Consider the following 14,336-nt stretch of genomic DNA (forward strand, 5'->3'; position numbering starts at 1 on the left):
AATCTTGAGTGCGACAGCCTTCATAAATCAACTGGGTTCACAACAGGGCCTTCAGTGCCAGTCAACAGGAACCCATCCACTAAAGTATAATATCACCTCAGGGTTTTGAAGAGCACACCATGAAAACATGGTAAGGTGCTAGTAACAACAAGGGGGTGAAGTGGATCACTGGATTTAAGGAATTTGTAAGATTAAAGTTATATTTAACAAAGACTTAGTACTACTGAACTCTCTCTGTGCAGACCTATATACATTATAGGTCAGTGGGCGAACTTCTTGCATGCTAGAGGGAATACCAGCAACCATCCCTAGCAATAGGAAACAGGGTGTCAACTTAACCTGCCATTTGAAGTTTCTGAAAACTAAGTGATGGTTTTCACCTTGGTTGAAGTTAGAAATTAAACACTTAAAAAGCAGCTAGTATCTTATATATAGTAATATTTCCTAGAGATTCAACTGAAAAGAAATACAGTAGTGTGATGGTAATTTTTGCTCCCCCCTATAAAACATTACGAATTTTTGTCTGCCTTATGGAGACTCTAGTAAGCTGATTTTTAAGGCATTAATAGATGATGTCCTGTTTTCCAAAATAAAGGAAAGTCGGTCTACTTCAAAGTGAAAGAGTAGAAAGTGAAAAAATAAAGAATTCCAAAAGCTCATTTTGATAACCACTACAACAGTAGTTACAATAAAAAATATTTAACATTTATTGGGCATGTACTACATGCCACATGCTGTGCTAAAAACTTTACAGTCATTATCTCATTTAATTCTCATAATTCTGTGTAATCGGTACAATTATTGTATCAGGAAACTGAGGTTTAAGCAAGTATGTATTTAAGATGACTTAAGAAAAAAATGGAAGAGCCACATTCAAATGGAGTTCTCGGTGTATGTGAAGCCTGTGGTCTTCACAACCCTGTGCTCCTGCCTGCCCAGCAACCTGTACTAGCAGTGAGGGGCAGAGTCCTGGCAGCTCTACCTAGTGTGTGACCACTACACAGAATAGTGGAGGGGTGAGAAGCTAAAAAAATGACAGAGAAAACATTAAATGAAAGAAATAAACTGACACTTGTCTCTCTGCATTTACTTACTTTGGAATTAAATTTATATTCAGTATGAAATACTACTCTAGGATCTAACATGGCTCTTTGATGTGGGGAGCTTATTAAAACCGATTTAATGATTTGCAGCAGGGTGCAGTGGCTCACACCTATATAATCCCAGCACTTTGGGAGGCTGAGGCAGGTGAATCACCTAAGGTCAGGAGTTCGAGACCAGCCTGTCCAACATGGTGAAATCCCATCTCTGCTAAAAATACAAAAATCAGCCAGGTGTAGTAGTGGGCACTTGTAGTCCCAGGTACTCTGGAGGCTGAAGTGGGAGGATCACTTGAGCCCAGGAGATGGAGTCTGCAGTGAGCCAAGATCGCGCCACTGCAAACTCCATCTCCTGAGTGACACAAAAAGACTTCATCTCAAAACAAAACAAAACAAAAAAACTGATCTTATTATTCGGCTCATTTTTATTCTATGAATGGTTAGTTTCTTACTGTTGTCATTTTATTGTTTTCTTCATCAATGATATCCTAGCTTAGAGACCTTATTTATGTGTGAATATTGGTTTTGAACTTCCTTGCAAAAAATAAAACTGCAAACCTTAAGCTCAGATCTAAGGAAAGAAGTTTTCCAAAATTAGACTAAATTATTTCCTTCTTTGATCTAGGTCTTCTACCATGGTTTTCAAGTAAGCAAGACACGTTGTTGCATCAGAGGTCAGGTTAGACACTGAGCACAAGGGTTCCCACAGCACCTTATTCCAATATGAAGATGACTACTCCCTTGACATGTCCCACTCTCTGGATAAATATAATTAAAGTGAACAGAAAAAACATTCAGAGAAATCGATGACAAAAATGAAATGCTACTTAGCATCTTACTTAAATCAAACACTTCCCCTAAAAAACTCTGACTTATCTCCTTTAATTCAAGTTATGTCTTCATGCATTTCAACAGCTCTCATTCATGGAAATGTCTCTGACATATTTGAGCAGCCAAAAATAGAGTTAGCTTAGTAATGGACCAATTTAAAGCAAAGTCAGCATATTCTACTTATTTATTGCCCAGTTCCATTTCTCCCTGTGGTTACTTAGAGATTATCTACAGATTTACAGCTGTAACTACAGAGAATGGAGGGTAACATTAAGATGTCAAGATCAAGGAAAATTCTCCAAGTTAGTTCCCCACAGTTTATTTCCAGCAGGCTCCAAAGTGGTTAAACTTGGTATCTCTTCATGCTAAACTTGTTTTTAAAAATAACAGTGAAAACAAACACATGACAACTTGCAAAAATCCCACAATTTCCTATTATTGTTTTTTAATGGAAGAAAATGTTCAAGTTACAAGAGTCCATCAAGAAACATGATCTAAAAATTAAACTCTAATTTCAAGTATTTCTATATTCAATAAGAATTTTAAGTCTATACCCTCCCCTTTCATTAAAGAGCACACTTAGATACATAACTTCAAAAAACAAAAAGCTTTCAGAAAAAGAATGATCTAAAGTTCCTTGCCTGTTCACAAGAAAGGATATGCACCCTGCAACCTCCCAACCCTCTAAACTGAGCAGCCGCTGGCAAGAGGCCAAAACACTTCATAGCCCACCAAATGGGTGAGAGTGGAATTCCTATGCTAATATTGCAAACCTGTTTCAGCCAGTCTATGAATAGATTAGACAGGAAAGGCACAAGTTAAGCTAGAACACTTGCCATTCGAAAAAGCCTCCACACAGTTTCCCAGCACCACTGCTTGCACCTCCTCAATATTCTCCAATGCTTTATACCCATGGCCAGAACAAAAAAACTCTTAAAATCCATAACACTTGCTTAAGCCCTAAAACAATTGGTTTTCTGCTTTCACACAGTGAGCCAAATTACACAGTTAACATTAAGTTAAGGTTAACGTCTAGGACTCCTGAAACCTATGGTACAGAATGATTTAGAACTAAACACAGAAGGCAGTAGAGGAAAACAGGACAAATACACTTTAAAGAATAACAGAAATGTTATAGTCTTCATTAATATTAAGGAGCATCAAAAACACATGTTTTCGATCCAATCTTTAAAATATGAGGTAAGGAAATGCCCTGCAGCCTTCCCTGGCCATCGCTCTCATCGTCCTGGAAATTGTCCAGGATAAAAAACAAGCAAGATGATGTGGGTAGTCCTGTATCTATGTTGACTTTCTTAAACGCAATGCTGTCAATTTCCTGGCATTTTGCCAGCTTCCTTTAAGTTATCCATCACTACCACTTCTGCTGTCATGTCCTAGGGCTTGAAGGTTCTCCTCCATTTTTTACACGAAGTGAAGAAAAACCAAAATAAAACCTCACTCCTGGTGACACACCATGAACCACTAAAGTTTTACAAGGCAAAAGGACAAGTACAAGTTTGCTACTGACTGTCTTCACTGATAAAAGAGCTGCATTCAGCAACAAAGGAAATACCAGGACCATCTCTGCATGGCTACTTAGGGATTATCTATAGATTTACAGCTGTAACTACAGAGAATGGAAAATAACATTAAGATGTCAAGGGTAGGGTAAATTCTCCAGATTAGTTCTCACAATGCTGTTCCCCTAATTGTCCCCCTAACCCACTTCCCAGTTCTCCTTCCTCAGCTAACTATTGCTCTGCTGTACCAGAGACCGTCTTTCTGAAAGATTATTAAAACAGGGAAGAAAAAAGCAGCACAGAAGAAAAAAATGAAAGAAATGGGGAGGGGAGAGCATGCATATTAATAAAAATGAAGGCTTTTTCCCTTATCCTGGAGAGTCAATTTCATGAAGAAACAAGCAATTCTATTAAAGACAGAGAGGCGAAAAGCTGGGGGATAGAGGTGAGGAGTTAACTACCAAAAGTATCCAAACACCACACAAAGCTAAAATCTTGAAAATGTCTGTAATCTACCTTTCAGAGAAACACGCTATTATTTTCCACAGGACAAACACCATTTAGGTAGCCTTCTTTGAAACTCAAAGAAACGAAATCAAACTTCAATAACGGATCTTGTCAAGAACTGATACTAATATCCCTAACACAGGCACACCCCCCAGTACTGCATTTATTCATGATACCTAAAAACACTGCTACTACTTCCTTAACCTTACAGCAAAGTGGGTAACACCTGTTTTGGAGGATGACTGTCATAATTAGACTAACAATTTTACATTTATTTATATGTGAATAAAATTATTTATACTCTGACTTGTTTTTAAAAAGAATATGCAGCAACTGATACGGAAAGAGTATAGCCTGTGCTGTTTAATATGCAGCCACCAGCCATGTGTGGTCACTGAGCAACTGAGATGCAGCTCACGCAATCTGTGTAAAATACATATCAGGTTTTAAATTTTTGTGTAAAATATCTCACAAGCAATTTTTTATACTGATTACATGTTGAAATAATGTCTTGGATATGTTGGTTTAATTAAATGTATTACTAAAATTAGTTTTACCAGCTTCTTTAATGGTAAAATGCGGTTACCAGAAAATCTGTATCAACATAAACGCATTGTATTTGTAGCTCCCATCATATAACTGGACAGTTCTGGTCTAGAACATAGTAAGTACGCAAAGATAGGACAGCCAGAATGTTATACTTAAATAACAAAATTCCCTTTTCACCTCAGTGGGGGCCTCTGTCTCCTCCCTGCCTTCCACCATACCAGCAATCTCTCCTTAACACAGTCCTTGGCACATAACAGGCACTAAATAAGTATTTCTTTCATACGGTACTGCCTTTCATGAAGATACCTAAGATACCAAGATGAAAATGCAGCATCAAAAGTGGCTTCTTTTAAGAATATCAATTGGCTACCTGGGACACCTAGCAGAGGCCTAATATCCAGGCTTCAAAGGTAAACTAACAAACTAAATTCTTATCACCTAAAATATTTTTGATGTCACATAAAACAATACTCTTTTACAAAATAAAAGCCATCTAAGGGGCAAGGCTATCAGGTATTCATGCTTTCAGACTATGGGGTGAAAGGACAGACAGAGCAAAATTTTCCCTGTGCTTTAACTTGACACTTGGTATAATTCTGACCTCTGGGATAAACGAGCTTGTTGGATGTTGAGGAAAAACGTAGACAGGTTACTCAATAAGCTGTAGTATATACAAATTGAGGTAGTCAGAAGAAATACTTTAAGAGTCTTTGTGAGAAACGACGAGTCTGTTGAGAGCACCCTATGGCCCAGGAATGAGAGACCAGTAAAGGCTGGATGGTTTGCTTTAACTAAAGGTCTCATGAAGAACTAGCAGCGGGCCAAAGCAAGTGGGAAAGCAGTGATGTCTTCTGCCTTCTGTCTGTGAGCACCAGAGGGGGCAACCTGCTCCAGTGAGGTCCAGCCTGGGTGCCTGTTTTCTGAAGGTGGGTACACTTGCAAAAGCCCCTAAATACCACTTAGGTAAAAGCTAATTTTTTAAAGAGACATTTTGTTTTCCCATCTTCCCCAGACATCTTTAGAAGTGAGAAAGGTAGTATTGATAAGATACATCTGCTCTCCATTAAAAAGGTATTTTTGTCTATTTCTGCTTACAACCTGCATATATAATCCTTAAGAAATATAGCCACCTTTTTCCATAAATTTACTTAGTAGTTGCCAATTACTCTGCCCATGTCTGTAATTCTTCTTTTTTTTTCTTTTTTTTTGAGATAGAATCTCGCTCTCTTGCCCAGGTTGGAATGCAGTGGCGTGATCTTGGCTCACCACAACCTCCATCTCCCGGGTTCAAGTGATTCTCCTGCCTCAGCCTCCCAGTAGCTGCAATTTCAGGCATGCACCACCTCGCCTAGCTAATTTTTGTATTTTTAGTAGAGACGGGGTTTCACTATGTTGGCCAGGCTAGAGTCTCGAGCTCCTGATCTTGTGATCCGCCCACCTCGACCTCCCAAAGTGCTGGGATTACAGGCATGAGCCAGCCACCATGCCTGGCCTTGTAATTCTTTATTTACTGGGTAAACTTAAAGAGTTTCAGTATAAGATTGATGCTGCTTTAGATTTACCAATAAAAGCTTTTCTCAGAAAAGCTGGTTTTTTTTTTTTTTTGAAAAAAAAAATTGTACCACTGATTCTTCCAGGTATTTTTTTAATCTCAAGGGAAAATGAGGAGATGGGAAATTATTACTTATCACCTTAATCTTAGCAGCCTTTAAATTTTTTTTCTACTTCTGTTTCATGATGACTGTATTTCAGGACCAAATTAATGAAAAAGTCACAAATGTATCTAAAATAAATTTATTTTAAGGACACATTGTTGCAGATCCTAAAAATTCAACTAGAACTTTCCATTTAAGAGCGTAATCCGTGATCTGGGATACGTCTATGGACTGTGCAGTATAAATTCTATCCAGAAACTCAGGGATTTGCCTGTAACCTTAAGGACAATCCACTTAACCAGTCTTTCTTCAGATAAGCTCTTCAAATGAACAAAATATTGCTCTGTGCCTTCCTTCTAGATTGTTCTCATCCATGTTCACAGTGTACTGATAAATATTTCATTTTTGGTTCCACCGCCTCTCCACTCTCTTCATACTCCTGGGTGCTGCAGAGAGCCCCATGGTGCTGTGTCCATGCTGAAAACACCTCTTAGTGCCCTCCAGTGGCATGGGCCCGGGACCATGCAGCTTTCTGTCCACTAAGCCCCAGACCTACATTCTGGCAATACGAGGGACACTCAAGGCCCAAAGGGCTTTCTGATCTTTGCACTCATTGTTTCCTAAATCTTAAATTCCTTTCCCTCCTCTTTTATCCATCCTTCCCTCAACTTAGACTGATCCTTCACATCTCACATCTCAGACATCACTGCACCCAGAAAGCCCTCCCAGACCCCCACCTCACCCACTTTAAGACTGATCTTAAAGATCAGTGCTGATCACTACAGTGTGCTTTTCACGGCATATCCTTGCCTGCATCTTCCTGCTCACACAGCAAGATTGTTCTCCCTCCCTCAAAGCACATAGGAAGCCTCAATATTTGATAAGTGTTCACTAAAACCAAGGATATAAAGTCAAACAACTATGAAAATGTTTAACATCGAAATACGTAAGATTCTTCTTAAAACTTTGCAACAGGCAATTCTGAACACTTGCTAGATGTGTCATTTTTGAGTCCGCACTGTTAACCACTTAAAAGACATTGCTAGTAATCTCACTGAGCCTCTAACCAGAAAGGCATATGAATCCTCACTTCAGAGATAATGAAATGACATCCTGACATCCTTACTAACATCAGGTGGTGATGTTAAGCAGTGGTGCTTCTATTCAAAAGCTCAGACTCCAAAGCCTGTACTCTTTCCTTCATGCCAGTGGTTCTAAAATTGTGGGCCAGGGTCTGTAGGGTCTGCGAGATCAGAAAACTATTTCCACATGATCCTGAGATGTTATTTGCTTTTTCATCCTCATTTTCTCCAAATGAGCAGTAAACTTTTCCAAGGGCTTATGACTAGCACACAGACTACATTCAGAAGCAGATGTGAGAATCAATATTTAATAAATATAAAACAATGCCACTAATTTTTTGTCTTGGGAAAAGTTATCTTTCGTTTTTAAAAAAAGTTATCTTTCATTTAAAAAGTATTATGTATGTTAACACATAATGATTTATTTATTTATTTTTTGTATTTATTTATTTATTTATTTATTTTTGAGACGGAGTCTCACTCTGTCACCCAGGCTGGAGTGCAGTGGCTGGATCTCGGCTCACTGCAAGCTCCGCCTCCCGGGTTTACGCCATTCTCCTGCCTCAGACTCCTGAGTAGCTGGGACTACAGGCGCCCACCACCACGCCCGGCTAGTTTTTTTGTATTTTTTTGTAGAGACTGGGTTTCACCATGTTAGCCAGGATGATCTCGATCTCCTGACCTTGTGATCCGCCCGTCTCAGCCTCCCAAAATGCTGGGATTACAAGCTTGAGCCACCGCGCCCAGCCGATTTATTATTTTTAAATAATTAACAAATCAATATTTTAAACTTTCATCAATATTTTAGCTGGGCGCGGTGACTCATGCCTGTAATCCCAGCACTTTGGGAGGCCACGGCGGGTGGATCATCTGAGGTCAGGAGTTCAAGACCAGCCTGGCCAACATGGTGAAACCCCATCTCTACTAGTAGTGAAATCCCAACTACTAGGGAGACTGAGGCAGGAGAATTGCTTGAACCTGGGAGGAGGAGGTTGCAGTGAGCCAAGAACGCGCCACCGCCCTCTAGCCTGGGCAGAAGAGTAAGACTGTCTCAAAAATAAATAAAAACATAAATACATAAATAATTAAAAAATTAAAAAGTTCTGAGACAGTTAATATCAATACATATAACTCACATAGCTAATACACACTCTGGAGTCCCCAACAATTTTTAAGAATGTGTAGAGGTCTGAGATGAAAAGGTTTGAGAAAAACTGTTCTAATTAGCTATTGAAAAAGAAATATAAGCTAGGGTTTTTCCCTTCCCTGTAAATCTTATCAAATAATCGAAAGTCTAGCACTTCCATTAAAGAAGTGTCCATACACCAAAATGTGTAATTTTTCACATTTTCATCGGATGAACTGTGGCCTTTTTGTTCTAATATTTTTTCTTTGTTGACTTTTCAATATAAAGTTAAACTTATCTTTAAAGATACTTACACATGTTTCATAATTTAGGAAATATCCATTCAGAAGTCAAGAAACACATAAAGAGCATAATTTCTATTTTTAAAAAACAAAAAACTCAAGAATGAGTTAAGTCTACCTGAACGTGATAATTCCATTATCAAGTTAAATGGACATTTCAACCTAATCTGGTATCTTCCCTGATACCTGGTATAGTATTGAGCCACTACTCCATCATATATAAAATTTGAAATAGTTTTAGTAGCTCTAAAGTAAAACATAATTAAATAAAAATATTTCCTAGGGTAGAATGTCAATCATTCAGAGACAGAGATTTTAAAGGTGTAGGATAGTATTTTGAATTACCCATATCATTATCCTCCTCACATGTGGCAACACAAGCTAAAAGGGGGATAATATTTGCACAAATCAAATTTAGTTATTTCATAACTAAGGCTGTATTACATAATATTTAACCTATCCTGAAAAATAAAGTTAATTTTTATGAAACCCAGTGTCCACTAAAAATACAAAAATTAGCCGGGCATGGTGGTGCATGCCTGTAGTGCCAGCTACTCAAGAGGCTGAGGCAGGAGAATCACTTGAACCTGGGAGGCGGAGGCTGCAGTGAGCCAAGATTGCACCACTGACTCCAGCCTGGCAACAGAGTGAGACTTCATCTCAAAAAGCAATAAATAATAAACAAAGTTAATTTTACACTGTAACTACATGGGAAATGACATAATTATGTAGCAAGGTTTGCACTTCAGGAGATCAGAAGCTAAAATTAGAAAAGAATTAATATATATACCATGGAGTGGACATTATACCAGGCACTCCGTCTATGTTAAGCCCACTTAATTTAACACCCTTTGTGGTGGGTGCTATTTTTCCTGCTTAACTAATACAAACTCTGAGGTAAACAGAAGTTAAACGCTTTGCCTAAGATCACCAGGTTAATAAATGATAGAGCTGGGCTCCACATACCTTTCTACCTTTAAAGTCTATGTTCTGTGCCTAAGACTTCACACCGCCATAGCCTTATGTTCAAAAGTGAGTGTTTCAAAATCTGAAGAGAATGCAAAGTTAAGCAGAAATAAGAAAGCAAATAATAATGAGCAAAATGGAAAACATAATTGTACTTAGAATGAAAATACCTCAAATGTCCTAGTTTACATCCCTGTAAAGATCCTGAGTTTGCCTATGACATAGTCAAAGAAGGAGGGAATGCATGTGGGCTCTCCTGAAGTCTAGCACAGGACACAGCATGCATGGAGCCTCCACTGCTCAAGGGCTCACATGCCACAGACTCACACATGTCCTCTGAAAAAGCCATTGAGGTATCTGTACTCTTAAAACCCAGGAAAGCTGGAGGACAGCAACAGTTCTCATCCAGAGATCAGATTATAATCACAGCGGGTCTCCAAACAGTGCTCGCCCTCTGGTGAAGACAGAGGATGCCAGAATGAGAAGTCTGAGAAACCACTGCTCTAAAATATCCCTTGCTTATTAAGAAACTTTCCAGGGAATAATAATTCCTAAAAACTAAGTCACATTCATTTCTGTCCTAAAAGCCTCCCATGTCTGCTGGCCTCAGGGACAGTACTTTTGGTCTGCTCTGAGGAGAGGCATTTTGCCCTGAGGTTATGTAAGAATCACCAAGGGTGGTTATATGAGGATCACCAAAGTCTTCAGGGAAGTTGCCCTGCCCACCGGCTGAGGGCAACTTTCCTGAAGCCACTACTTGTCCTGTGGTCCCAGGAGTCTTCCTGACCTCCACTCCCCCAGCCCAGCTTAGGACGAAGCTTCAGAGGCTCTATATTAAATGCCTGGCTGAAACTAAAACAAAAAACAACAAAAAAAATTTTTTTTGAGATGGAGTCTCACTCTGTTGCCCAGGCTGGAGTGCAGTAGCATGATCTCAGCTCACTGCAACATCAACCTCCCGGGTTCAGGTGTCTCTCCTGCCTCAGCCTCCCGAGTAGCTGGGACTACAGGTGTGCACCACCCATGCCCAGCTAATTTTTTGTATTTTTTAAAAGAGATGGGGTTTCACCATGTTGGCCAGTTTGGCCTTGAACTCCTGACCTCAGATGATCTGCCTGCCTCGGCCTCCCAGAGTGCTGGGATTACAAGCATGAGCCACCATGTCCGGCCTAAAATACTTTTTTTTTCTTTTTTTTTTGTAATGAACTGACAAAAATCATAGAAGACAATTATCACCACTAAAAAAAAAAAAAGCTGCTCTGAGATGCCCTGAGTGGCTTTGTTTACTGACCAAACCCTTTTACTTTCAACACTGCTTTCAATCCCTTCTGCTCTCAGTTTGACCCTTCTGGTCCAAACTGTCCTCAAAGGCCTGGACGACAGGTTCATACTTCATCTTCTGCTTCTCCATCTGTCCTGTGGACTGTCTAATCAATATCACTGGCTTCCCCCTCCTTTTAAGTCCAAATTCCTTAAAAAGGAATCCAAGATCACAACAATCTGGCCCTGACTGATACTTTCCAACCTATTACCTGCAGCAAGCTTGACTTCCTGTGCCCTTGTTTAGCAAACCACCCCTCAATCTGAACTGCTGACCTGGGTTCACCTCCCTGGGTAAGGCCTACCCAAATTCCAAGCACCCTCAACTACAGGTTATCTCCTCTCTCTGGACACTTGTCACATAATCATGCCTGGTCTTTCACTCTTTTGTATTTTCACATGAGGTCTTATTTCCCCAAAATTGATAATAAGTGCATCAAAACAATCACTATGCTTTATAGCACTAAAATCAGCTACTGTGCACCCCAAAAACAGAACTGTAATTCTGGTAGATAATAAGTATATATTTTTGAATAGCACTAAGAATAATCTGTATACATAGACATTAATTTATCTTTCACAGATCTAGGGCATAAACAGCAAAATTTATAATGGAAAGATGTCTTTGTGAATATGATAATTTAAAACTTAAATCTGTTCTTTTATAAGTTCTAAATGATAACAAAAACATCAGCTTACAAAAAAGGAAGATTCCCTACTTCAGTGCAGGGTACCCAAATCTTTTAGAGACCAAACATCTTCTGTGAATTATCATTTACTGTGATTTTCTACAGTTTGCAATTTAAACTCATATTAACAAATTCAACAGTTAGTAAAATAAGTGTCACAGAAGTATACATTTTGCAGCTTCCCAAGAAAAATATCAATATAAAAGGAGAGATGGAGGAGACTACCACACACACATAAACCTTTGCTAGAAACCAAGTGTCAGTGTATTTTTAAAACACACACACACAGAGAAAGAAAAAGAATAAAAAAGAATTCAGAGAAGGAAACAAAAGCATTTGTCTCATGAGCATTCTGAGTCTCTGTCCATCTCCCTGCTAGTGGCGACCTAGCTCCTTGTCGGCAGGGACCCAGTCTTAGTTATCTACATACCCTTAACATCTAGCACAATCCCTGGGACAGGGAGATTCAAGAATTCTTGCCTGAATAAAATAAATGCATAAGCCAATAACAAATAAAAATTAAGGCACTCATAATGGAAAAGATTTTCATAGTTTAAAGAAAAATTCGATTACACAAGTTAGCCATATTGAATTTCACATTGCAATGCAGAGGCAGGCTCTGTGTCCCCTTACCTGATGCACAGGCACTTTCTGCGGGGTGTTCTGGGGTGATGGGTGGAGCTGTGCCCAAGGCTGGTGATGAGGGTGTGGGGGTGAAGACTGGTGGTGCAAGCCCGGGTGGGGCTGCAGTGGAGGACAGGTTGGCAACTGCTGAAAAGACGGCTGTTGACCAGGATGTTGTTGGCCAGGTATCAGTCGTTCCTGGATTGCTTGTGGGTCTCCAAGGCCAACACCAGGACAACCATTTGGCCTCATGTGCCCAGTCAACTCCCTTGGTGCCGAGGATATGCCTATAAATGGACGAGACTGCTGCATGTTTCTGGGGCCCATATTCCTCTGTCCGATTCCCATGGCACCAGGGGGCTGGTGAGATGGCTGAGGATGGGGCATATTTGGATAACTGCCAACTTCCATTGGTATCCCAGCACTTCCCGGCCTGACTTGTGGAGGAGGAGTGCCTGCTGGATTACTCATTGCTTTCATGGGTGACATGGGAGGTGGAGAGGCATAAGTTCCCTGAGGCTGTGAAGGATGCATAGTTTGTGTGTTCATTTGGTTAAGTGAGCCACTGGGGTGGATGGGCTGCTGGTGCATTAGTCCTTGACCACTGTTTGATGGGAATCCTACAGCATTGGGGTATCTTGGTACGGACTGATTCATTGGAGTATTATTTGTAAGGCCTAAATTTTGATTCATCCCTGTATTGTTAACTAATCCCTGATTTAGGTTACTGTAAGGATATCGAGAATACTGCCCTGAGTTGTTTATAGTAGGAGAGGGGACTGTCTGGCTCCGAGAACTAAAGTTAAGGGTTTGTGGCCTAACAGCCCCTTGTTGGGGAGGATTCGGGGAGAATCTGGGACTGTGGGCAACTGATTCTCCATGGAGAGCAGTAGGGGGGTGGTGATGGAACTGCTGCACCGAGTGACGCAAGGAAGGTGCCATGCTGGGATTCTGCTGGGGCACGTGGGACAAGTGGCCGGGTCCTGAGGTGGCAATAAAAGGATTTCCCTGATTGAGGCCCTCTTGGCCTTGGGAAAACTGGCTCATCCTCTGCTGTGGCTGACCATGCTGCTGCATGGAAAAATCCCCACGTGCCATATAGCTGCCCATCTGCTGCATGTGCTGAGGGTGGCCCTGTGCAGGGGGCCCTGACGGAGCTGGCTGCGGTGGCTGTGGTTGTGGCTGCTGCTGCTGGTAGGGGGCTCGTATCTGGTCTGGTACCTGAACAGCCCTGGGGCCCCACATGGAGCTGCTGTCCACAAAGGATTGCCCATGCCTCTCATTCTGCATGCCAGGGTAGACACCCATCTGACCACCACCACTGCCACCATGGGGCACCTGAGGAACGGGTGGGGTGTGATACTGCGAGTGCGGAGACGCAAGTCCGTTCCCAGGGGTGTTGCTCATCATTCTGTTCGGCTGATCCATCAGATGCATCTTTTGTTGTTCATACTGATTATAGTGATCAAAATGTGTCAGCTTTGTTTGATTTTGATTAGTAGAAGGATGATGAAGGGATGGCTGTAAAGAGGCAAAGCCTTGGTCTATTGGCATTTGCTGACCCATAGGATTTACTGGATTTTCCGGGTAACCACATTCTCCGAGGCCTTCAAGACCTTCACTGAAAATATTCCCATCCTCGCCAAAAAGACTCATCATTCCTGGATCTGCCATCTTCTTCCAACACACGGCTCCTCCAAACCACAGCTCAGGAGCTTGCCTGTGCTTCACTTCACTGAGGTGTTTGCCCTCAAAGCCTATAATCCTCAACTAATCTTCTTCATGTCATTCCATATTTCTTTAATTCTCTTGGACCCTGCAGTGTCAGGCAAAGTCTGGATATAGGTCCTAGAAGGGAGTTGGGGGTGGGAGAGAAGAAGGAAAAAAACAAAGAATTAGGATCCGAAGATAAAACTGCCAGTATTTTGTACATCTGAATTTGGTCCCCATCAACAATACTAATCTAGCTCCCTCACTGAGCTGTATTTTATAAATTTAGTTCACTTTAAGAGAAACTCATTAGTTTCTACCAGAAGCATCATTATGATCAGTTACTTAGAAAGCA

The 14,336-nt window shown here is 40.7% G+C and overlaps 1 protein-coding gene across 1 annotated transcript in view; it reads right to left on the reverse strand.

Moving 5' to 3' along the window:
* The window catches only part of CHD7 (chromodomain helicase DNA binding protein 7), a 129,686-nt gene extending 115,572 nt beyond the window's left edge, over positions 1-14,114 (reverse strand). The window contains exon 1 of the mRNA XM_011982173.1: positions 12,281-14,114. Coding sequence (XP_011837563.1) covers positions 12,281-13,945 — 1,665 coding nt within the window. The 5' untranslated portion in view covers positions 13,946-14,114. The remainder of the gene's footprint in view (positions 1-12,280) is intronic.
* Positions 14,115-14,336: the final 222 nt, after the last annotated feature.

The sequence above is a fragment of the Mandrillus leucophaeus genome, unplaced genomic scaffold (assembly GCF_000951045.1).
Source record: "Mandrillus leucophaeus isolate KB7577 unplaced genomic scaffold, Mleu.le_1.0 Scaffold236, whole genome shotgun sequence".
Lineage (NCBI taxonomy): Eukaryota > Metazoa > Chordata > Mammalia > Primates > Cercopithecidae > Mandrillus > Mandrillus leucophaeus.